Here is a 25,963-nt window from a genome sequence, read left to right on the forward strand (position 1 = left end):
CCTGGACCCGCAGCCCGGGCAGCCGTGGGACCGCTAGACCGGCATTTGTGCGGCACACAGGCCCAGCAAGTGACCGTGACTGTGCTGCTCGGTGAACTTGAACCGAACGGAGGAAGGAGGGACAGAAGAGGCGTGACGTGAGCCGCGCGCGTGACCGTTTCTCCCGGATCGCATGACACAGTCGGGGCATTTCAACACGACATGTAAACGGACACTCGGGCCTTTTCCCATAATGCAAAGGCGTTCGTAGGAAAAGGGAAGGACATGGGAAAAGCAGGCAGCGGCGCCCCCCTGTGGTGGACCCTGAGTACGCAGCTGCCTCTCCCACTGCAACGCTGTACAGGTGACCACGGAGACAGAGACAGAGACAGAGACGCCGCACTGCCTCCCTGTCCAGTGCGCAGGGATACAAAGCCCCTCGCTGCCCTACACCGAGCATCGCGCTGCCACACTGACACACACACACCGACACGGAAACACACAGACGCACACTGACACGCCTGAGCACCACTGGTCATGATATGTTTGGCAGTGTGTTGGCGTGACCACTCTGCTTCAAGCCCCTCCGGGCCGCAGAGAGAGACCGTTCAGACGCTGCACCGGGATTGAAGGGGTGACAAGGACCGGGACTCAGTTTTTGTCCCGCAGCCCTTCAGCTCGATGCCTCGCCCCACCTAAAATTAACGCAGCTCCTCGCGCCGGTACAGCCGGCACGCCGACTCAGCGAGTCGAGAGCCGTGCGGGTCCCACGTTAGCATTAACGGGCAAATGTGTGATCGTGAACGATGAGCAGCGACGCGTCAACATGACACAGAAAAATGAGCCAGTCCCAGCACAGAGGACGGCGTCCCCCTAATTGGCGGGGGGTCTGCACTCCTTTCCCACAAACTAGAACCGCAGAAAATGAACGAGAGCGCGGTCGTTGCCGGAGGAGCCCGGGGGCGAGGACGCGGCTGCGGGCGGGAGGGGGCGGAGCCTGCCGGGCACTCACCTGTGAGCTTCTTCATGGGCTGCAGCCGCACGCTGATGGTCTGGTGGGCGAGCAGCGGGGACGAGGGCAGCGAGCGGGACACGCCTTCCATGACGCGGATGTGCTGCATGCCTTCGCTCACGGGCAGCGGGGGCACGGCGTAGTCTCCTTCAAAGGCACAGTCGCCGTCCGCGGAGCTCCCTCCTGGGGGCCAGGAACACATGCTACATGTTACACGAGGCATCGGTTAGCGAGCAGTCGCAAACAGCGCCCCCCTCGGCATCGGCGCGTTTCTGAAAGAAGTCCACTGTCTCCTTAACTGTCCTCCTAAGAGCAAAGGCGCTTTGATAAGTGAGAGCATCGAACGCACTCGTCCCCGATACGACACGAACGCTCATTAATAAGCGAAACGTGGAAACGGGGTGAGGATGCAGGCAGACGCGAGAGAGCCTTTGCTTTCCAAACCCCGCAGCCGAGCGGCGGCCGTAACTCTTCTACCGCGTGGCTCAAGTGTTCCGGAACGGTTCCGGCGAAACGTACGGGCAGCGAGACGCTCGGTTTGCCCCTCCGGCTCTCCGCCGCTGAGGGACGGAAAGGGCTCCGCTCGACCGCCCTCACCTTTGGCACGGCACTGCTCGAGGTGGAGCCGAGAAGACGCCGCGACACCCCAACTGCGACAGGACGCTCAGATGCAGGGGGAACACGGAGACCGTGCGCTGGGAACGCTGGGTAACGGCCCGGTCTTCGCTGACCCTAGGGGAGACGACGACTACATTTCGTTCCCGCTGCGAGATGAAGTCGAAAGCACCGAGCTCCCCGTTCAGCAGCCAGGTGGGCACCAGGTAAAAGCCGCTCTTCCCGGCCTTCGGAAAAAGTGCAATACCGGTCATTTCAGGGGGCACAGCGAAACCCAACTCGGGACTGCGTGTGCTACGAGCGCAGCTTCCCCGCTCAGACCTCTGTCTCCTGGTCAGATGTTTGCTTTGGTTATCCTGTGGAGCGTGGAGTGCAACGGGCGACTTGACCACCCCCCCAACGGGGCAATACGGACACTTTATTTCTATTTGTTTTCGCTAGTTACCCCAGCTCTCCCAAAGACATCAATGGCTCTGAGAATCTCGAAAACGACAGCGGCTTCCACAGCGAGGACCACCGCTCACTTTGAAGAACACTCTTTGTTTCCGGTGGAGGAACTGGGAGGATGACGGCAGCTTCGCGGGCGAGTTCCTGTCGCCTCGGATGTTGTTTAGGACTCCTGGGCCTCACCGTGGAGGATGTGGTCTGTGGCGCTCTTGTTGTCCTTCGCAGGTTCTGAAGTCATATAGGATGAACACCAACTATCTATGTAACTAACCACCTCATGCCCCTGCTCCGGCCCACGTCTTTGACCCCTTTGTTTTTTGGCAGCATCTGTGGGAGCCTTTCTGGAAGAGTTTGTTGACGTTGTCGGTGGACACACAGACGTGCAGGATGAGCTGGGCTTCCGGAACGGGCGGAGACAGGTCCGGGTACGTCTCCACATTCGGACCCCGCGGGGACTGAGGAGGAGGGTCTGCAGGCAGATCCCACACGGGCAAGGGATGGACACCCATGTTTTGACAGGAAAGCTGGCTGTGAGGCTTACAGTGATGTCACGCATTACACTGCTAATAGGAGAGATGTGACGACACACGTGTCTGTGCTGCTCCCTCACACACACGCACACCCCCCCAGACAGATGCGTTTGGTGGAGAATCCCAGAGGCGGGGCCAGGGGATGAGTGGCCACATTGGGGGGCAGAGGGGATGGCAAACACTGTGCTGCGAGAAAGGATTCATCTCTGTTTTTACAGTTTTTTTGACACTGAGCTTCAAAAGATCTTTTTGGCAGTTCCAGTGGTGCTTCAATAGAGCCCAAGGGTCAAAAAGAGCTTGAAAACCTGCCAAAGTTGCTGAGCAGTTCTCAGCATGGAGAAGTGGGACAGAATTCTGGTGCAGTGATGTGAGACCCTGGACAAGAGCTAGAGGAAGAGTTTAGTTGCGGTCATTACAGCTAAAGGTGACACAAGCGGCTATTGACCGAGAGCATTTCACACCTACGATTGAACGTTTCGCTGTGTTCCACACCAAGGAGATGATATGAAAACAGCACTGAAGTCCGGCACTGGAGTCCCGCTTTCTCTCTCAGGCTCCAGTCACTCGCCGCCGGGACTGACGGAAACATCTCATCGCATTTAATGTCCAGCAGCTGCTGAAAGAGAGACAGCTGGATCGGAGGAATCTAGAGCAAAAGGTGGAGGAGAAGCACGAGCAGAAGGAAGCTGAGGAACAGGAGCAGCACTGTTGACCACAAGGCTGAACCACCAAAGGAAGAGAACGGTGATGTAGCTTCTGTTCCAACCTGCCTGGCCCAGTGTGACTCGGATGGCGGTCCACATGGGTGGGTCGCGCAGTGCCCCGCCACGTCTTCGCTGCCACCATCTGCAGACGGGCAGACGGAGCAGGTGCTGGACGGGCACAGGACCCCCAGCACACTGCTCACACAAAGCGTGTCCATCACATGCCACCACGGGGACCTTTGGGGCAAAGTGGCCGAACGAGGCCTTGAGAAGATGTGCCAGCCAACGGCTCCACCCCACTGCGCCAGAGCATCAGTGCCCTCCTTCTGGGTATAAGGCTGCTCCTTCTGAGGCCAACAGCTGCATTAGCTGGAATGGCTGGACACAGGGCAGCTGGGGAGATGTCCCACAAAGGTTCTCTGATCCAGATGTTTCCGAGTCACTCTTCAGTCCTCCCCAGCACCTCCTCAGGCCCCCGGTGCTCAGGGAGACCACAGTCGCTGTGGCATGCAGCCGGTGGACTGCTGGATGTTCGGGAAGCATGTGCTTCTATCGCTAATGACCTAATGATCAATTGTGCACAGGCACTGACCGCGTCCACAGAATGAGCAGAGTCTCCCGAGGGGGCGGGGGATGGGAAGGAGTGCCGGATCGATAGGCTACGGCCCCCATCGATGAGAACAGACCAGAGACCGCTGGCGAGCCCTTCGCACTGATCTCACACACAGGGGGTGAACGGCCAGATCTCATGGGGGAAAGGACAACAGGCAGAGGATAGAGAGCATGCGTCTATCCAGCAGCACATCCTGGACACGGACACCATGGGTCACGCAGTCCGAGAGACGGTGTAGGTTGGCGTTTGACTGAACTTCTGGACACATCACCAGGGCCTGCTGTGCACTGGCCATGGTTTTACTCACATTTACCCCGTTACCAAGGCTTTACTCGCATATACGCTTCAGTTCTTGTACCCCAGTGGAACGCTTAAAAAATTATATGGTGACGCACTGGCCGGTCTGGTCATCACAATATCCGCTCACCCGACGGGCAGTCGTGTGGATGACCTGTATAATAAGAAGGGCACGGTGGTGCAGTGGGTTCAGCTGGTGCCTGCTGTGTGACAAGTCTGGGGTTCGAGTCCTGCTTGGGATCCCTTGCCATGGACTGGCGTCCCGTCCTGGGTGCGTCCCCTCCCCCTTCAGCCTTATGCCCTGTGCTGCCGGGTAAAGCTCTGGCTCGCCGCGACCCTGCTCGAGACAAGCGGTTGTTGACGACGGATGGATAATAATAATAATAATAATAGTAATAACACATCATATTCCTGGTTGCATGCATGTAGGTATGTAGGTGCAGTGAGAAAGGTCAACCTGTCCTGCACTTCTCCTGATCTGTTACCCTGCTTCACCACAGTAGTGTCCCAACGGGAGGGTGGCCTCCGCCAACTGCAAGACTGCAGCACGAGCTGCGCAAATGACTACGCCTGCTGGCAGTTTGCAGCCGCGTTCCTGCCCTGCGGAACCAAGGTCGACTTGTGCAGATCGAGCGCCAAAGGGCCGCCGGCACGGCGAACCCACGAGCCGTTTGTCACGTGCGTGTTAGCGAGCACAGCGAGACAACAGAAAAGCTGTCAGCTTCTGCACCGTTGCCTTGAGAAAAGACCTGAGTGGGCAGCTGTACAACTCCCCCGGGTTCCCAGAATGCACTGCAAGCCCTCGATGTGGGAGAGCGTAGCGTGGAGCAGGGCTGGGATGGGCAGAGGCTCCGAGCAATGCAAACGCTCTTCTCTCGTTCAGACGCGGTTTTCAGACATCTAATTTACATGTGCACGTGTTCATTTATCAGATGCTTTTCTCCAACGCGACAAACATCTCATAGAAAATACAATGTGTTCATTACATTAGTAGAAAGAGACACTTAGATGCAGACGAGTGATTCTTAAGTAGAGTTAGTTTCTTTCTTTCTACCATACGAACCAACGTTCATCTATGTTCAGATAATCAACTCCATTCTTCTGTAATCTGATGTCCTCTATTCTATTCTACTCTAGTCTGTTCTAATCTACTCTAATCCACTGTAATCTCATCTCTCCTCCTTTCTACGCTAATTACTGTATTCTTATCAAATCCACTGTATTCTACTTGAATCCACTGTAATCTAATCTACTCCATTCTATTATAATTTAATCCAATAATTTAATCTATTCTATTCTAGTCTGATTCACTATATTCTACTCCAATCTACACCGCTGTGCTCTACTTTACTATTCTAGTGGAGGTGAGAAAGATCACTGGGAAACATGTTTTAATAACAAGACGCCTCGCCCTGTCACACAATGTGGACTTTTCTCCAACTCGTAACCCCAACTTCTCTCTTTAGTTTGCCAAGTGCAGCGCAGCGCAGCACCGGATCAACGGTGTGCGAGAGGAGGCCGAGCTCATAAACGCACTGTGATCGCAGAGGACACACACAGGACGGGGACACGTTACCTAAGAACCGGCAAAAATGAGACCCCACGTCTGAGGGAAAGATGTACACCTGTCCCCTATAGACATCAGAAGCCCCTAATCCAGGCTATATACCGCAGTATGCCAAGGATGCACCTCTACATGTCCAGATGTGTACGAAGGGGTGGCACGGTGGCACAGCGAGTAGCGCTGCCGTCTTGTAGCGCCTGAGCGGTGCGAGAGGATGTGGGTTCGATCCCTGCTTGGGCTGTGTGGAGTTTGCATGTTTGCTGCAGGCGCTCTGGTTTCCTCCCACACTCCAAACAGATGCTGCTGAGGTTCCACCATTGTGTGTGTGTGTGTGTGTGTGTGTGTGTGTTCCACTGATGCATGGATGAGTGACCCAGTGTAAGTAGTGTATCTAGCAGTATAAGTCACCATGGTGAATAAGGTGTGTGGGCTGGTAACACTACATAGTATCCATGACTAAGTCGCTTTGGAGGAAAAGTGTCTGCTAAGTAAATGAAAGGGTCAGGGTTAGCTTGAAGAGTAAGGTAAAAAATATTGTTATGGTTAGTGTTAAGGATAGAGTTGCGGTTGGGGTTCCGGTCACGAATAGAGATGTGGTCGGGGTTCCGGTTAGGCCTGTGATGACCTGCATAGGTGGAGATCACCCTGATAGAAATTTCTGACAATAGACAAGTGAAGAAAAAAAGTGAACAGAGTTTCAGTCTGAAAATTGTTCAACATTTTCAACACACTCCCAGCGTACCGGAAACATGAACACCGATTCACTGTTGGCTGACAGAGGCAGAAGGACGGCAGATCCGCACGCGCGCACACACTGACGTGGGCGCAAGCGTCAGCGCTGCCCGCCAGGCTGCCTTTCAGCAGGTACTGGACGGAGGTGTCAGTGGAACAGGAAGGGGGCGCTCTGCCAGCCATCCCACACACACCGGGCGGCTAAGAAAAGCTCTGTGTCACGGCGCTTCCCAGCGGGCAGCAGCACGAGGTCCTGCTGGGTACGCTACGCTACGCTACGCACGCACGCACGCACGCACGCACGCACGCCAAACACTGACGCGCTGGCAAAGAAAAACACACACAAACATGCAAACAAACACCAAGATGTAAACACACACAAACAGGCATTGCGAGAACTAAAAAAACGTAAACTGCCAGACATGTGAACAGACAGAAGGTTTACACCATTAATGATGTAATAAATCGGAATCCTCGCGTTTGTGTGCGTCTCAACAGCGTTGCTCAATGACTGCAGTAGGCCCACGTCAGCGTAAAACTACCACGTTTCGGGGCGGTGGCCGGAGCCCGCCGTCAGCGCTGGGACACGGGAGGGAAGACTAGGCCCGCGCAGCTGCTCAGGGTCGCCGCCCGTACCGCGGTACCGTGCTCCACGTGCGAAGGTACGAGGGCGGGGTGCACGGCGGCACCTCCTCCAAGTCCTTCTCCTGCAGCGGCCTCTCCAGAGAGCGTCTTCTCCCCAGGGTGCTCGCACACGTCCATAGGCGAGTGTGACACACAGCGCCGTCCCCAATACAGCGTGTGAGATCTCAGCCCTGAGCCCCGCGAGGGCACCGCCAGGAATCTGCTCTTTCGGGCGTTTGGCCCCAGTGACACCACAGAGGCCGAGGAAAACGGAGCACCGAGGTCAGAAGGTCTGAATCGGGTGCTCCCGAGCCACGGCCCTGCGCCGAAAACTCTCTGTCCAACAGCCGCTGATGAGCGCACGCGCTGCACGGTCGGGGGACGAGGGCTGAAACACTCCATTTATGCCCCGTCTGCATTCCGCTCCCGCTCCCGTCCGTCCGTCCGTCCGAACCACTCGCCCCATACGGGACACGGGGAACCGGAGCCTAACCCGGCACACGGGGCGTAAGGCCGGAGGGGGAGGGGACGCACCCAGGACGGGACGCCGGTCCGTCGCAAGGCATCCCAAGCGGGACTCGAACGCCAGACCCACCGAAGAGCAGGACCAGGACCAACCCACCGCACCACCGCACCCCCTTGCTCCCACTTCACTCTTCCTTTAAATTATCTAAATCATCGTACTGGTGCCATACTGTGTTTTTAGGAATAGCACAGTTTTACCCTGTTCCTGGACAGCTTGTGTTGTAAACACCGTAATTGTGTTTGTGGAGAAGTGCTTCACCGCCGAGTGCTCTATTTTCCTCTTGCACAATTAACCACACCGGTACTAAAGGGCACGAAAGTGTTCGGCTGGGGGTGGGGGGGCAGTTGCGGCAGCCGTCCGAGGCGAGCGTGGTGTGTGCGAACTGAAGAGCAGCGCTGCAAACACACAAACGCTGCAAGTCTCTTAGCACTTTTTAAACACTCAACACACTTATAATGAGCTAACCTGGTTTTCACCAAACTGACCTGAGACCAGTTTGTGCCTCACTGTTTACCCTACAAACTCCTGACTGCAATCGCTGAACGCTTCACACGGAGAGACGGGCAGCACGGCGGCACAGCGAGTAGCACTGCTGTCTCACAGCGCCTGGGTGGTGCGAGAGGACATAGGTTCGATACCCACTCAGTCTGTGTGGAGTCTGCATGTTATCTGGGTACTTTGGTTTCCTCCCACACTCCAAAGACATGCCGTTCAGGTTCCCCCATAGTGTGTGAGTGACAGAGAGAGAGTGTGTGTGTGTGTGTGTGTTCCACTGATGTATGGAGGAGTGACCCATTGTAAGTAGTGTATCTAGCAGTGTAAGTCAGCGCGGTGAATAAGGTGTGTAGGCTGATAACACTACATAGAGTTCATTGGAAGTCGCTTTGGACAAAAGTGCCTGCTAAATAAATAAATGTAAATGCTACTCAAACGGTTCGACCTGATCGATATTGCTGAAGAAGGAGCTGCATCTTCACTTGGAGCTCCTCTGGAGTTATTACTGTGGTATGTGCACAGTGGAGTGGTGGGGTGTGGTGCTGGGAAAGGCAGAGTGCATTCCTTCAGAATTCCTGTTGTACATTTGCAGCAAGGGGTGCAGCCACCTTTGGACTCAAAGGACCAAGGTTCAAATCCCACTCCTGCTGTGGAAGCCTGAATCAAGAAATGCACACTGTAGTGACACAGTAAAAATTACCCAGCTATGTAAACGGGTTAGTGTAAAATGAGACACTGGTGTGCCGTATGACCGCGTGAGCAGTATTCTCATAGTGACCGCAGCCTCCCACACGACCACACAGGCTAAAGGAAGTGGCCCTCAGTTGCCTCTGAACTCTCTCGCACGCGCACGCACGAGCAGATGCTGTCGGACACACAAAAAGCGCAGTGTGAAGTGTCACTCCTCTCCTGCAGGGTGAACAGCTATTTCTGTGCCTTTTATTTACTCTTTACTGCAGCGTTCATTTACTGCGAACACCTTTTCCACATGTATTCACGCGCTATAAAGTGTCCCTTCGTGACCCCGTGCGCAGTGGGGGGAGGGGAGGGGAGGGGGGGCGTGTCCCACATGTACAGGGTGTGAGAGGGCGGACAAAGGAGGCGTCCTCAACCAGGCCTGCGCAAAATCAATCTGTCCCATTTCATTTATTACCGCAAATTACCAACCGCACTCTAGAGCTTTGTTTGTCCTGCTTAGAGTGCATTAAGGAGCCGGGTTCGAAGCCCACCTCCTGCTGCAGTAGCCTGAAGTGATACAGCGAAAATGGGTCAACAAGCGAGTGAGCTCAATTTCAAAACGGAGAGGGTGTTGAATGTGCTATTTCAGTTGCGACATTACCGCTTACCGAGGGTACGTTTACCTGCATTCACAGTATGACTGCGTGACACTGTCAGCGCAACAACTGACGAAGGTGGTACAGCATCAGGCGAGAACATGAGGGGAGGGGAAAGCTAAATCCTGGAAAATTCAACAGGGTCATATATTCCTGCCACCCGTCAATCCGTCCACCCAGAGGAGTAGATCGAGGTACAAACGAGGTACAGACAGATACTGACAGGATACAAGGGGATATGAAGAGGATATGAAGAGGATACACGCGAGGAGGATATGTGAGCTCTGGGAGATGTGCACAGGTGCCAGGGGACGGGGACACAGACACGCCGCCTCTCCCCTTTAGTTTTGCACCCGGAGCGAGCGAGCGAGATGCTGCCCAGGTCAGCGGAGAGCAACGGACGGACGGACGGACGGACGGGGGGGCAGGGCACTGTGGGCGCCAAAGAGGACAGCTGTGAGCGCAGTCTGAAAAGCCCCCCCAGCAGAAAGGGAAGGATCCGCTGCCACGTGGGACGCCTCGCCTCCATCAATAATTGAGGTAAAAAACAGAGGGCATTGTGGGAATCGACACGCAGCAAGGGCACGGCAAGGAGCCCACGGGGGGCCGCTGTGTACAGCTGGGTGCTGAACGCCACCCGAGATGCAGGCAAGAAGCGCGCGCACGCACGCACGCGCTCACAGAAACAAAGCAAGCGCTCTGTCACTGTGCGTGTTACAGTGCAACGTGTGCCGAGTGTGTCGTCACCATGTGCGGCGACGGCCACCCTCCCGCGGACACCCTGCCTCCTCCCCCAAGCGCTGGCCCGCTCACCTCGGTCTGCCGGGCGCTGGACTGCAGGACCACGGTACGACAAGGTGAGAACGGCGTAGGACAGATGGCGCGGTGCGGATGCAGGGAGAGCTCCGCGGCGTGCCGAGCGGCAGGTGTCGGTGTGCGCGCGCGGGCGCACGCACACAGGCGCAGGCAGGCAGGCGCAGGCGCACGCGGCCATATGCCCCTCCCCATCTCTCTCTCTCTCTCTCTCTCTCTCTCTCTCTCTCACCCCACCAGCTCTTAACTCCTTCAAGACACACATCCCTGAGTAGCTCAGCAGATCCAAAGCAGTATTATTATTATTATTATTATTAACACCTTTGTCTTTGGCCACTGATCCACTGAACCCCTCAGTATAAATTCACACCGCACTGGTATTTTACCCTAGAAAAGACCAAATCATTGAGTCAATCATTAACGTTTGCAAACATCCACGGCTGTATCCGTGCGTGTGCCTCTTTACATGCCCGGGAGTTGTGAGGGTTTCACATAAGGTGCTGGACCACCCTGGCGCCATGGTGCTGCAAGACCCCCCACCACCCCGCCCCCCCGCCAGTGCTTACCTGAGCCTCAAAATGAACAAGAGCGAGAGAGAAGCGTCACACAGACAGACAGACAGAGAGGTGACCCAAGTCACAACACCAGGTGCACATGAGACCTGCACCGGTACCAGAGCGCGCCCACACACAGTGTGTGGATAAACAACGAGCAGCACCGAAAGCTCAGCTGCACCAGCGCACTGTGGGAAAATGAGGCCACGCTACGGGGCCCACGGTAAGGGAATGGACACAGCGTCCCGGCCCGGCGCCGTTCTCGAGAGGCGAGCCGCACCGACCCTTCGGCACCAGAGCCGGCTGCCGGCACAACCCCGTGACTCCTGCGGCGACATTCCCGACTATCGCCCAAGTGAGGCCATCGTGGGGGGCCACGAACCTACTGCCCCGCCCCAAAAACACCAGCGGCAGTCCGAGTACGCAGGAACAGAGTGCAGTGCGGTAAAGGAACAGGCCTACAGTCACTCTTCGCTGTCCTACATGGCTAAAGCACGAGAGCATCAAGAGACCTGTGATGAGGCACAGGGAGATGAGCATGAAGCAGCTCTGCCCACACACTGCAGTTGAGAGCGAGCGGCGACTCACCAGAACGTCCACACACTCACTCCAGCGCTTCTCCTCTCACTGTCATCGCAGCCTAAACATCTCTGCCACCGCGTCCTGGAACTGCTCCACAGGTGGGAGGTGCCCCGGCACAGATGGGCCATTCGGGGTATTCGCTGCGCGCAGAGATGTGAGCGAGATGTCCTCAGTCCTCACTGCAGAAAAGGCCCAGACGTCAGAGCTCCTGTCCGCGATCAGCTGCTCCTCGCAGCCGGTGGGAGCGATGACACGCGAACAGAGCTCTTCGCCCCACTCATCTGTGAGTTCAAGCTGCTGCATCTTGCTTGACTGAAGTGTGGCACTCGGTCGTGGTACAGATCACCCGTACCTTCTATTTTACTCCAGCCCACATCACCTCCCTGTCCTTGTGAGAGTCCCAGCAGAATATACAGAGGTGCTTGTCTCCATATTGATGGGGTCAATGAGGTGATCACACCCGTGAACCTCGGTGAAAGGCTTTTCACACACATCAGCCCACACGTTTCCAAGGTAGATGGACTGGTAGCCCTACTGATCTGCAACCTTTGATTGACGAGAGTCGTGTTGGAATCCAAACCCCAAAGCTGAAACCTCATTTTCCTCCTGGATGAGAAGGCCATCCTGCCCAAGGAGAAGCATCAAGTGAGCACCACAAACAAGTTAAGAGAAAGCAGAGTCCATCGCTCCGCTTTCAGACGAATGGCTTTCGTGCCCCTAACATGAAGAAGGCCCAAGGCAGGAGAGCTGATCCTCCTGTGATGGACGATGGACAGTGGTCATTACAATGGTGAGGAACTCAACAGCAGCCACAACACAACCCTCACTTCAACATGTGCCCTCGTCATAATATGACGATTAAGTAAGCCATCCCCAGTCCTTAGACAACTAATAGTGTAGTGAAGGCGACTGGCAGCCAGCAGACTCTCTGTCGGTACATCCTAAAAACACAAAGCAGTGTGCTGGGGCTCAGTGATGTTTCTTCTTCGTCAGCGACCACTGCTGTGAAGGAAGTCGACAATGATGAAGTGAACAAAGGTCTTCTCCATGCAAGCACTCGGAGGACTCGAAGAGGAGCAGTAGGGTGTGGACAAACCTAGAGAAGACGCAGAAGGCCCAATACACTCCTGCCTCCATGCCTTACATCCAAGGCAACCATGACCCTCAAAGGCAGCCGCCATATGGAACTCAAGGAGAGGAGGAGAATGGGGACGAATGAAACCATCATACCTAAAGCCTCAAGAGAAGGGACTTCACAGAGTAAGACTAGGGACATGAATGTCCCGTTGGACGAGCGCAATGAACCGTGTGTGGAGAGCGTGCCTCCTGTGAAAAGAGCAACAACTGGAGAGCTCCGGTGAACCAAAGCACAGACAGTGTTCATGTCCCAGACTAGGGCCACATGACTTATTCATGAACTGCAGGGAGCAAAGAAGCTCAACACAAGCAGTCCAGCGTCATGCATCCTGTGCCAAGTCGATGCAAAGCGCAGCAATTCACCACGCAACCAGTACGATTCTCGCTCGCCTTGGACTTGGAATTTCTTCATTTGTCCTTCAACCTTTAAATGCTAGATCAGAAAAACCCTTTAATTTCCCCATGGTATTTTATCATGGCTCTGTACTCACATGGCACAACAACAACAACAATAATGATAATAATAATAAGAAAAAGAAGAATACTAACAGGGGAGAGGGACATCTTTCAGAAGGAGCCGTTTACGGTTGTACGTGGATCTCCAGACCCTCAGTTCATTCTGTGGGGCACTTGCTCAAGGAATGGACGTGAGGTCAAGTGCAGAGGTGCTGTCAAGAGCACTGATCTTCTCAGCCTCTCACTGCACGGTGGTCCACTCACAAGAGGTCCAAAATTGAAAATCAACTGGTTTTCTGTTTTTTTCCACCCTGCAGTAGAATGAGCTCCCTCGGTCCCTCAGAGCTACTGAATCCTTCTCAACATTCAAGAAAGGTCTTAAAATTAATCTCCTGAAAAGTTAGGCCTCCACAACCTGCTACCTTTTATCGACCCATTTTCTTACTCGTATGTCACTTTTATTGGTAGCCAAGGGAGTACATGTGCAAGCTTCAGTCATCATGTCTTTGTACCCTAGTGCCTTTTCAGTTGTTGAGGCACTTTTGTTTACTCTGAGATGCACGTCAGCTTAGAGAAAAGTGTACAGACATTTGTGTCTCCGAAACATAGAACAACCTGGATGTGCAGCACTGAGATCTACGGGGTGGAACTGACCTGTAGGCTTGAGATTTTGCCTTCATGAAGGAATCATGGGAGATCCATGTAACAGTAAGCATTTCAAAACCAAGGAGATCTTGTACTTCACCAGCTCCTGGATCTGACATTGTGTCTGTGCTGTTAAGGAGGAGACAACTTGCACTCAGGGTAACGCTGGTGTCGTGCGGAGGGGTGCGTCATGCCTTTACTAAACTCTATGAATAATGCATTGACTCATGCCACTAGTGGAGGCCTGCAAGATCCAGATATAAAACATTTAATTTCCCTCTGTATATTAAGAACTGAATACATGTCAGCTGCAATATAATATTGTCTGTGAGTGGAAATGGATTTCATTTGTAGCAGTATTTTTGGGGTACATTGTGGATCAAATCACTGCTTTGGTTGAGTGTATGCAGGATTCTCCCAAAGGAAATTCCTCAACAGCTGTACTGTCCGCTGGAAAGATCAGCTTTGCGAGCTCCTCCCACGGCTCTTTTCACACTTGAAGTGAACTGTGGAAAGAGCAACACTATGCTACACCTCACATTTCATTCAACAACCTACATTTCAGCATCCTATTTCTCGAAAAGCTACTGTAGCACGCCGGGGCGGGCTAAGGGCCAGCCGGGGGGGGCGGAGCCACAGCACCGGATTCTAATCAGGTCCTCTATTTCTTCCCTCGGGCAGACCAGTGAGAGAGAGAGTGTGGAGCCTGGACACCGGAGACGAAGCTGGAGGCCCAGGAAGCACGAGCGAGAGCACACAGCCCTCGATTCCACGCCCGAAGCACCACCCCCCCGACACCAGTTCCCTGTGCCCCCTTTTCCCTCTTGTCCCTCTGTCCCCTGACCCGTCTACCCATTAATAAAACCCCGTAACGAGCACCGCACGTGACCCTCTTGGCCTCCCTTCCGTTACAGCTACTATTCTGTTAGATCTCATGAGGTTACTAAGCGACCCGAATTGCATTCATTCACAGTTCAACTGGTTTATAAATCCAAAATCACTTTAACTACTAACTCAAAACAAAAGTGTAGAAATACAAACATCTCTCCATTTATTCGCTGTCAAGGTTCTGTACAAAATTGCAGATAAAGCTATAATACATTTGAAAACCTCTAAGAATTATTTTTAATAACTTCAAATGACTTTAAAGTTAAAAATAATTTACAATTGCCAGACAGGAGATGATTGTTAACTTCAGGAGAGAATGGAGCGTCCGTTCTCTGCTGAACATCGACAGCTCCTCCGTGGAGATCGTCAAGAGCACCAAATTCCCTGGTATTCACCAGGCATAGAACCTCATGTGGTCCCTCAACACCAGCTCCATAGCCAAGAAAGCCCAGCAGCGTCTCTACTTTCTGTGAAGGGCTGGGAAAGGTCCATCTCCCAACCATCCTCTCCACATTCTACAGAAGGACTATCGAGAGCATCCTGAGCAGCTGCATCACTGCTTGGTTTGGAAATTGCACCATTTCAGATCTCAAGACCCTGCAGCGGACAGTGAGGACAGCTGAGAAGATCATTGGGGTCTCTCTCCCCTCCATCACAGACACTTACATTTATTCATTTAGCGGACGCTTTTCTCCAAAGCGACGTACATCTCAGCGAAAATGCAATTTGTACGTTACATTAGGAGAAAGAGACATGGCTGCAGACATGTGATTCTTAAGTAAGCCTAGTTTGTTACTTTCCACCTGATGCACCGGATGTTCATCACTCAAGTAGGAGCATAAAATGCAGGATAGATAAAATAATGATCACCTTCCTATAATTTTTTTCTAACAAGATACAGAAACAAACATTTACATAGAATGCAGGAGTAGCTGTGTAAAGGCTAATCTGGGGATGATCATAAAGTTACAGTGCATGAACATTTACACCATACATGAGCTGGAGAGATCTTGGGCGAAATGGGTCCGGAAAAGGTGAGTTTTCAGACCCTTCTTAAATGTGGACAGAGTTTCAGCAGTTGTGAGTGAGAGGGGGAGGTCGTCCCACCCCAACACAGCCAGAACCGAGAATCTCCATGCTTTACCTTTCGCGCGCGGGACCACCAAGCGAGCAGAAGTAGATGAGAGAAGGGGTCTGGCTGGAGTGTAGTGGTTGATCAAGTCTTGTAAATATCTGGGATCAGTTCTACTGATGTATTTGTAGACAATAACCAGGGGCTTAAATTTGATCTGGGCAGCTATAGGAAACCAGTGCAGAGAAACGAGTAGAGGAGATACGTGGGAACGCTTTGGCAAGTCAAACGTGACTTGTACCGTGGTATTCTGTATCAGTTGTAGAGGTTTGATGGAAGTAGCAGGAAGGCCACACAGAAGAGAGCTGCAGTAGTCCAGACGGGAAGTCACCATGGCCTGGACAAGTAGTTGGGCAGAGTCAGTTGTGAGGTAAAGAGGGATCCTACGGATGTTATACAGGACGTATCTGCAGGACCGGGTCGTGGCTTCGATGTGCTGAGAGAAAGACAGACTTGAGTCAATCATCACTTCCAGACTCTTAGCCGAGGAGGTAGGAAAATGAGTGAGTTTTCCAGTTGGATCGAGAGATCGTGACAGGACAGGTCAGCTGGGAGGTGAAGAATCTGTTTTGGAGAGGTTGAGCTGGAGTTGGCGATCAGACATCGAAGAGATGTTCGACAGGCAGGCAGCAATGAATGTGGAAATGTCTGACGCTCCAGGTGGAAAGCAGAGGAATGTGTAGGTATCATCAGCGTAGCAGTGCTATTTGAATCCATGGGAGGTAATGACCAGACCGAGGGAGGAGGTGTAGATCGAGAAGAGAAGAGGACCCAGTACCGAGCCCTGCGGGACACCGGTTGAGAGGCAGAGGAGAAGAACGAGAGCCCTGCCAGACCACTTGTCGGAGAGGTAGGACTCAAACCGTCTTAGTGGCACTCCTTTGAGCCCAAGCTGACTAAGAGAGGACAGCAGAATCTGGTGGTGGACATTTACACCACACACTGCATCCGCAAAGCCACCAGCATTGTGGACAACCCCATGTACCTGTGACACAAACTCTTCGCGCTCCTGCTGTCTGGCAAAAGGTACGGAAGCACTGGGGCCTCACGGCCAGACTGCGTAACAGTTTCTTCCCCCAAACCATCAGACTCCTCAACACCCAGGAACTAGGATGACACCACCCCACACACATGCGCACACACCCACAGAGGAACGATGTGTCGTTTCACTGTATAATGTATATTGCACTGTATACCGTACCAGCTGTAGGTTATAGGGTTAAGAAGACAATAAAGCCACAGCCCCTAACGGCACACGTAAGCACAGCCAAGTCGGTCCCATGTGTGCATTTTGCTGCCAACTACAGGCCAGGCATGGAAGCGCAGCTCACTTTCACTGTGCAACGCAGAAATTTCAGAAAACAGTTGAGTGAAGAAAATGCTGCTGAAAATAAATAAATAATCTGGAAAATATATCATCAAAAATTTATAACACAAATGTTTGTGACACAAGCAGCCAGTGTATGACTACTTTTAAGGGGCAAAAGTAAGACCACCTTTTGTCAGCCAACTAGTGACAGGGGCAGCTGGTAGCGTAGCAATTAGAGCTGCTGCCTTCGGACCCAAAGGTCGCAAGTTTGAATCCCGCTTCCAGCTGCAGTACGCTTGAGAAAGGTACTTATCCTAAAATTGCTCCAGTAACAGTACTCAGCTGTACAAAAGGGTAAATTATATGACAGTAAGTATGTTGCTTTGAAAAACACGTCGGTGAAATCAATAAATCTAACTAGCTTACTTATTCCTGATCTATCAGCAGTTTGTAGAAACAACAGAATTTGCATCTAAAAGTATGGTTCAAACATGAAAATTATTATGCACTGGATTCAAAAACCTCCACCCATGGCTTAGTCATGGAGCATTTGGTGGGAAAGAATACCCTGTGCTGTGACTCCTAGGGTCCAGGGTTTGAGAGGGTGACACCAGGTTTAAATGGACATGATGGGAGGATCCACAGGAAGCTGTAGCAAAGCAACAGTCCCAGAGATCAGCAAGCGGAGCGAAACTGATATGGATGTCCTGTGTGCCATTGAAACGGCGATCATTAAGTACACCGCTGGCGACGACTCCCTGAGGCGTCAGCCGAACACCAGCGGAAACCTTCTGTCGCACGACAACAAGTTATGACAAGTTCAAAGTTCAGTGGCATTACACATTTGTTCTGGTATTCAGAGCAAGACCATGACTAGATGTATGGAGTGACTGCACACAAAGAAGGCGACTCAGAGCTCTTCTGCTCCGCTGATCCACGTGAAACTGAAACGAAAACACAGCGAAAGCAAACGTCCTACGAGCCGCTGTCGCCCGAGTGTGTGAGCGCGGGTGGGTGGGTTCAATGCCAACAGTAACGCTCGCGAGGTACCCCGAGTTCCGTGCTCCTGCTTCGCACAGCAAGCGGTGAAGGACCACGCGTGTCAACATGCCACTGGGTCCAGGAGTGTGCCTACCACATGCGTGTGTCCAAACTGTAACTGGCAGCGTCACCCAGTGATGCAGCTTCCCCAGAGGAGACGAGCGAGTCCGTCGTCTTCACAGACTCGTGTTTCCACGTGCGTAAACGCTTGCACCGCAGGCCGCAGAGACTGGTTCGAAACAGAAATGAGAGGGACTCCAGGTGCGAACACGTGTGGAAGCAGCACGCGGTGACCGGTCAGCTGTCCGCCCGTCCGAACCCAGGGCTCCAGAGAGCCGCTCACGGCTCATGGCTCACGGCTCACGGCTCACGGCTCAGCTCTCCTTTTGACCGTGGGGAGGAAGTCAATAGTACGCAGCCAAGGCAACACAGGAGGAGAACTTCCCACTTGACCCACACTGGCAATGTCCAGGCATTAAAAGGAAAATGAATGAGTGTGCAGACACTCAGCTGAGACTCGCACGCTGTGTGTCGCTGTGGCCACAGGTGTCCCTCGTGTTCCCAAAGATATTATTTACATTGTTGTAGCTTCTCACACGACAACTGGGCTCCAGGATTTATGCATATCCAAGCTCATCCACAGCGGTGCCAAAACATTCGCCACGTTTCCCAGACACGCTCCATGGCGCCTTTGTTGGTGGGCTCCCTCTCCGTGCCCGCCGGCGTGCCCCCGTGTGCCCCCCACATGCGGCAGTGTTCACACGGACGAGTTTGACCTCCAGCTCAGAGACGCTCAATTGAGTCGATAAGCAGTAATTGCCGTGTCCCGCCCGCGGCCTCGGTCTTGGACCCGCCTCCCGCCCGCTGCCATCGTCTGTCAGTGCGTGTAATTGACAACCGAAGGCGACGCCACGCCTCCTTGGCCTGCCGCATCACTTTGAGGCCTCTTGTCGCCTGAAGGCCACAAAGAGGACTTGACCAGCAGCTTTAACGTGGAACCACCGGAGCTGGTAAATCAAAACGTTTTCCAAACAGACAGCGACACTCCTCTCTCTGACCCACACCTGATATAGTATATTTGCTTCATCAATAACCGTTTCAATCACACGTGAGTCAGGTTTCCGCAGTCACCGTGACGACAAAGCAGTATCCCAAGCAGAGGGTGGAGCGCTGAGGCGCCTGGCACGGCCACCAAGGCAGCGGAAGAGCTTCCTTTTCTTCTTCTTCCTCTTCCTCGCCATTCCTCTCAACAAGCAAAGCGGACGCCGTGGAAGCGCAGACTCCCTGCAGGCTGGAGACGAAGCTCTACTCTCCTCTCCTCTCCATCTCTTTCAGTTTACCCCACATTTTATTTGCAGGGGCTCAAGAGGCTCTCAGCAACGACTGCTTGTTTCTGTGCAGAAAGAAACCCTTTGGGGTTGCCCTTCCCGCACGGCAGACAGCGGGCACCACGAACGTCCTTCAGGCGCTGCTCTCTCACAGATGCTTGATTCTGCTCCACCCGAGTCCCCTGATGTCTCTAACTTCAGGAGGTCTGCTGGTCCCGTGGTGTCAGAGCTTCCGGAACCTCGGCTCCTGCAAAGTACGAGCTGTTACTGGACACCGTCCTCAGTCGAAGCTTCTTGTCTGTACTGCCATGGACGACACTGTCCAGCTAAGGAAGGATCTCCTTCCTTGATCTCCTTCGTGCCAAAGGAGGTCTTTCACCATCATTTGCCTTAAAGCAGAACCTTGCCGCGCCACAGAAGACAACAACTGATGGGAGCAAGCAAACCAGGCACAGGCCAAACCCTCTGCATTCTCCACGTAACACAAAGTTTATGACACAGATTTGAATTTGCAAAAAAAAAAAAAAAATAGGGGATATCATGCAGAAACATTTCATTCACCTATATTGTCCCCCAAAATGAAAGCCATATGGGACAAGCGGTTCAGACAATGTGCGTGTGTGAGAAGTAACCAGACGCCCACATCACAATAAAAGTGATGGCCACGTTACCAATTTTCAACAAGATCTGGGCCCACTGCATAATACTCTGCGTAGCCCTCTAGGTTTCATTACTGCTGGATCATCAACGGTCACCAGAAACGCAGACCCTGCGCAAACCGGAAGAGCTTCTCCTCGCCCCTGTTTCTATTTCACGAATTCAAATTTGCGTGACAAAAAGTGTGAAACAGATCAAGGAGGAGACGAGGTGCGAATCCTTTTGAGGACACTGTATTTACAACGTACCATAGTACCACGTACGATGGGAGTATGCCATGCCTTGTGCTGACCTCAGGGAGATGACAAAGTAGAGAGTGCAGAGGGTCTGGCATTCGCCTTGTTCACTTGGTCCCATCAGTTGTTGCCCTTTGAGCTGCACAAAGGGGACAGCTGGTAGCGTAGGGGTTAGAGCTGCTGAATAAATGAATAATGAATAATGGCTAAATGAAGTTGGCCACACCCATGTTCCATCCTGCCCTAGAAGGCCACAAGCCTTCCAGCTTCACCTGCTGAAAAACCACCTTCTCCAAACTTTCTTCTAATCTGTCTGTAATGCTGGGAATCTTTCTGAGTTCCATCAAGATGCTTGGAAAGCTCCACAGCTTGTCACTTGGTCTTCGTGACAGCGTATCTGACCCGATGTGCGGTTTCTAGCTCTGACATCTTGCAGTGAGGAATATTTACTGTAAAGTGCTGCACCTAAAAACAAATGCTCAAAAGGCGGGCTGCATTTGAGGGGGTGAATACTGATCAATTTAGGCATTTTCTTCTTTAAAAATACGAATACTTTAGTCTTCATGCTCTTCCCCGAATCTGAGGGTGTGACAGTGGTGTCACTATCAGCAGAAAAGGACGTCCCTTATGTTTGCCAGGCAAAGCAACCTAGAGCGGCGGTGTTTTCCGGAAGCCAGCGCTCGTGACAGGGGTCACACTGCGGCGCCGGGCAGGTCTAGCGAGCCGCAGGAAGACGCTCATCGCTGGGCTGCGACGACACGCGCCGGTCGGTTTGGCCGCACATTTAGAGGCACGGCGTGAAAACGGCGCGAGAGCTCGCGCTGCCTGCGCTCACACAGCCGCTGGACACCACGAGCTCGCGGCGACGCATCTCGCGGCGGAACCGAAGCTCGGACGGAGGAGACGAGGCCACTCACCACTGTTGCGGTTCTTGCGGCTCGATTTGCTGCCGCTGAGCAGCATCTTCAAGCTGTTCCGGAACATCGCGGTACCGGAGGACTGGGCTTACGGAGAGACCTGTGGAGAAAAGCAGAGGCGGAGTCAAGAGCGCTGTGCGCGTGCACACGGTGCCGCACCAAACGGCCGCACAGGACCACGACGCACACGAGGCAGAGTGACCGCACAGGCCTCAGCTTCTCAACTGATTGCCATAGAGATCCATCTGCAGCTGTGTCCAAAGCCAGCTGCTGAGTGACATCCAGCTGATGTGTTTTTCATGGACTGAGGGACAGAGAACAAACATCACGAGAAGGGAGGACAGAGACAGAGCTGCCGTCGTCAAAAGTGCGCTTGCCACCAATAACACATAGTGCTAGTGCAGTGGCTAGAGTCACCATACTGTAACTGAAAGGTTCGAATCCCACCTCCTCCTCTAGCGTCCTTGACCGAGGCACATTTTACAAATGGGTAAATCACTTTAAGTCGCTTAACGCTGCCTGTGACTTTGGAGAAGAGCGTCAGCTGAAGGAATAATCAATAATTAAAAACGGCACCGAGTGTGCTATTTCAGCCGTGACAATACCTTTATCAGAAAGGAGAGCTGTGATTGCGGTTGCCGCTGTCAGTGTGACAACTGCTCCGGTAAAAGGCATCCAGTAAATCATGGTAAGTTGCTTTTGAGAAAAGCACCAGACAAATACATACATGTGAATGCAATTAAGGTAACTGCTGAACATTCCTGATTCTGTCCACTTTATTTAGCCTTTCAACTGCCACGACAAGTACGCGCAACGTGTTACGAGCGACTCCTGTAGCCGAGCTGCGATCATCTCCCCCCTTCACAAATGACCACTCGCGACCGAGAGACCGGGGTGAACTCCCCTCTCGGACTCTGTACGGAACAGCAGGAATACCACGGTGGGAGCCGAGTACTACTCAATTAACGTTCACCACGTGCTGCAACCCGCCGGTGTTACTGTGGCTCCAGGTTGACGGCAAGCAGCTTTAATCGCACGGCAAACGCAACCGCTTTCGCCGAGCGGCCCGATGCAGTCGGGCGATGCGCACCGTTGGCCTTCGTGAAGAGCTAAACCTCTGTGCGACATGAAAACTGCATTACGGGAAAAAGACACAAACAAAAGCTCATGTATAATTGAGCGGTGCAGTGCGGTTGCCCCCTGTTCGCATGGCGGCGAGGTGATGCGTCTCCGAGTCTGCAGCTCTGCAGCTCTGCGGGCTCAAGTACAACATGAGCGTGTGCTCCCCGGGCACCACGGCACCAGCTGCGAGGGACACGTCTCCGTCGGTGCCACTCGGAAGGCACTCGCGAGGAACGGAAGGAGCTTTCCGATTTACGGCGATCCGTAGAACAAACGTACAAAAGACTCACCCTGAAACGGGGCGATGCAGGAGCGCTCATCCTATCAATAAAGGCTTCTGTAAATGGTCAGATAGACGGACACCAACAACAAAGTGGCCAACAGTTAACTGGCACAGCCAATGTTCACAGAGTTGCACTCCATCCACTTCCACGCGGGGTTAATACAAGGTATCGATCTCCTTAAACGAGAGAGAAACGAAGGCCTCCAAAAATGTTAATGATACATCAGCGAATCCCAACAAAACATCCCTCGGATTGCGCCGCAGCTCCAAAACGCAGCATAATGGCCGGTTATTCCTTCAAGCGACATTTAGCCTCTCTGCTCTGGCTACTGACATAGTTATTGCTCAGGAATGTACAGTCGTTACTTTACAGTGCGGCTACCACAGCTATGAGCGCAGCAACCAGCCCCAGACATGCGGTCATGCGCCGAGGGCAGCGAGTCGCACAATTCCCTTCAAGTCAATTCATTTCTATAGAGCTCTTCTCACGCAGTGACACGGCGCGCCGAACGAAGGATCGCACGTAATACAAATGAAATAAAATGTTGGCCATACGTTGAAGTGCGGCAGCAACTACGTAATAATTAAAGCTGTAACCCTAGTAAGTGACCCCACTGGCCACGGAGCAAAGCAATAAAAAGACTCCACGCTGAAAGGCAAGGGAGAAACGACCTCTGGGGGTCCAAGTGCCAGAGGCTGCAGAGCATTCCAGACTAGAAAGCGTTTTGAAGGTCAATTTACAGCTATTTACGACACAGTTGCTAAGCGCCAATAAGACGATGTCCCGGTTCACATCGACACGTGACACGCAAGTTATCGGCTCCCGTCGACATGGAGTGCCGCCATCACGAAGACCTTCAGACGACACTAACAACAGGCAGAGGGCAGGACGAAAGGGCTGAAATTAATGAAGCACAAAGAGGAGACGCACAGGAGAGCGACACGTGAGCCCGAGACCTGGGGAACCTACGAACGGCCAGAACTGCACATAGCGCCCCCCGTCTGCCACACAGCGCATTCTGATTTGTTAATCATAGAAACTTTTCATACCCCATCGTTACTCTGCAGATGCACGTACGTGTGTTATAAGCACAACCCGACAAACACTTGACGTGAGGGAGGGGGAAAAAAAGAAAAAAAAAAAAAAACAGGGGGACAAATGGCACCCAAGCAAGCAGTGTGAACACCTGCAGCCCCCTTCTGAAACCAGAGACACATGTCCAGGGAAGGAGGGAGGGAGGAGGGTCCGAGCCGCCCTAACCGCACGTGTGTAATTGCGCCGTGGGGGGAGGAGGCGGCCTCTTCCGGGCAGACAGCGCTGCCTCCCGGAGGTGTGTCCTACCTTGGAAACGCCTGCTTTTGCCTTGCAGTCCCCTGTCCAGCAGGAAGGCAGCTGCGAGCCCCGACCCCGAGCGTCGTACCCCGCTCTCGCTGTGCTCTGTCGCTGGGCGCTCCGTGAGCTCCGAGCACACACTCTGAGCTCTCCGTGTAATGAGTCGGGGGAACAGATGTTCCCTGTTACACTGGAGTGACTCAGCAGGCTCCCCGGCAGGTTTCGGGTCAGGCGGAGGCGGCAGGGGGGCCCATCGAACCCAAACACAAACAACATTACGAGAGAGAAACACGGACTGCCCCTCCCTCCAAAGTGCACGAACGATCCACCCCTCTCCCTCCCGGTGCTTCCAGGAACCCCAGCCTCCAGCTGGCCCCCCGCTGGCGCCCCGCTCGCCCCCCATAGCTGCAGCTACATTACGTGGCAGAACAAAAACACAGCCACAGTTAACTCTCCCTCTCCCCTGTGCTTGTGTCTGAGAATTTCTGAGCACGCGGTGAGCGCTCCATTGTCATACATGTGTTCGCATGCCAGTCCTCAACCATGGAGAGGTCCTGCAGGAATCTTCCCGAGCGCTTGCTGGGACACCGATTCGGGGTGCTTTTCCCTGACGGGAGGCCGAAGTACGGATATTGGCGCAAAAATCACAAGTACGAACACATGACCCTCTGAACCCCAGAGAAAACCTGGTTACTCTCACCACCACGTGGGCACAAACGGCGCGTTTAGGGCCAAGGTGACACGCACGTCCGATACGCACGAGCTCCATCCACAGAGACAAATGGCCCTCGTCAGAGATCATGTGCCAGACAACGGTGCCCGTGAAGGTGATGAGGGTGGGCGCCGGCTGCGCGGCGAGACAGCTCCAGCACACGGTCCGAGGACATTCCCCTAACCAACAATGGCGCCTCCAGGACCTGCAGAGGCAGCATGGATAACGTAGATGCGAATTAAAGACAAGGCCACCTGGCAGCCCTTCCCTTCCCTTCCCTTCCCTTCCCTTCCCTTCCCACCCACGCACACATGCATGGAAAAAAAGTGATGTGTGGTTCCCTTTGGGTCTCTCCTTTGGCTTCTGCAGTGTCCTTATAAGTAGGACCACGGTACAGCTCCGTCTCAATGCATCGCCTGGCTTGAAGCATCATCGCCCCGGAAACAATGAACCGGCTCCACGTTCGCTTATGGAAACTGCTGCATGTTTACATCTCCACATGCACACAGTTCTATTAAGAGACAGAAACAGCAGCGATGGCCACCACTTAGCTACCACGGCAAAGCTTGAATAACATGCCAAGGGCTAAACACCGGCCCTGGGCTAAATTCCCTTCCTGTGTCACAAATGCTTCAACATGACCGGGGCGGTTTGCTGACAAATGAAGAAATTCACCTGCAGGAAGAGACACCCGGAGAACCTAGTTTGTTACCTACCACTTGCTGCACCGAGGTTTGACGTTCAAGTAGGTGCATAATTTATACCAAGAAAACCTGCGCACGCACGCACGCACAGAGTGACTGAAACAGCTTATTCTGAGCGGGGTCATGTGGAGCCAGAGCCTAGGGCTGGAGGGGGAGGGGACACACCCAGGACAGGACACCAGTCCATCACAAGGCACCCCAAGCAGGACTCAAACCCCACACCCACTAGAAAGCAGATATAGGACAAACCCACTGCGCCACTGCACCCCCCTACCTGCACACTGCCATTTCTCAACTGTTTAACTACAATGGTTCTAGTAACAGGGCCTCATAACACAGGACAAGTCCAACAGTCTCGTCTTCAGTGATTAGTGTGATTACTGATAGCGTTCTAGTCTTGAACCCTGACATCATTCGGGCAACGACTGTACATCCACAAGTCTTCAGTGAGCACCCTGGGCCAGGGCACGACACACTGAACTATGTGGGTCAGAGCTATTTGCACCTTTGTTTCTTGCTACAACAGCTACGTTCACTTTTGTCTGTCGCTACAAACAGCTACGTTCACCTTTATCTGTCACTAGAGCAGCTACATTCACTTTTGTTTCTCACTACGAACAGCTACATTCACCTTCGTCTGTC

General features: G+C 53.2%; 1 protein-coding gene across 4 annotated transcripts in view; it reads right to left on the bottom strand.

Annotated features, from left to right (window-relative positions):
* tanc2b (tetratricopeptide repeat, ankyrin repeat and coiled-coil containing 2b) overlaps positions 1-25,963 on the bottom strand; it is a 114,978-nt gene that overhangs the window by 58,294 nt on the left and 30,721 nt on the right. For 2 of the 4 annotated variants that reach the window (XM_029250454.1, XM_029250453.1), the window contains exons 2-3: positions 21,168-21,267; positions 992-1,174 (exon numbers count right to left, since the gene is read on the bottom strand). In XM_029250454.1, the coding sequence (XP_029106287.1) occupies positions 992-1,174; positions 21,168-21,234 (250 nt within the window). In that variant the 5' untranslated portion in view covers positions 21,235-21,267. Of the gene's footprint in view, positions 1-991; positions 1,175-10,285; positions 10,419-11,427; positions 11,670-21,167; positions 21,268-25,963 lie in introns of those variants that run through there. The other 2 variants (XM_029250455.1, XM_029250457.1) reach the window with 2 other exon arrangements.

The sequence above is a fragment of the Scleropages formosus genome, chromosome 3 (genome assembly GCF_900964775.1).
Source record: "Scleropages formosus chromosome 3, fSclFor1.1, whole genome shotgun sequence".
Taxonomy (NCBI): domain Eukaryota; kingdom Metazoa; phylum Chordata; class Actinopteri; order Osteoglossiformes; family Osteoglossidae; genus Scleropages; species Scleropages formosus.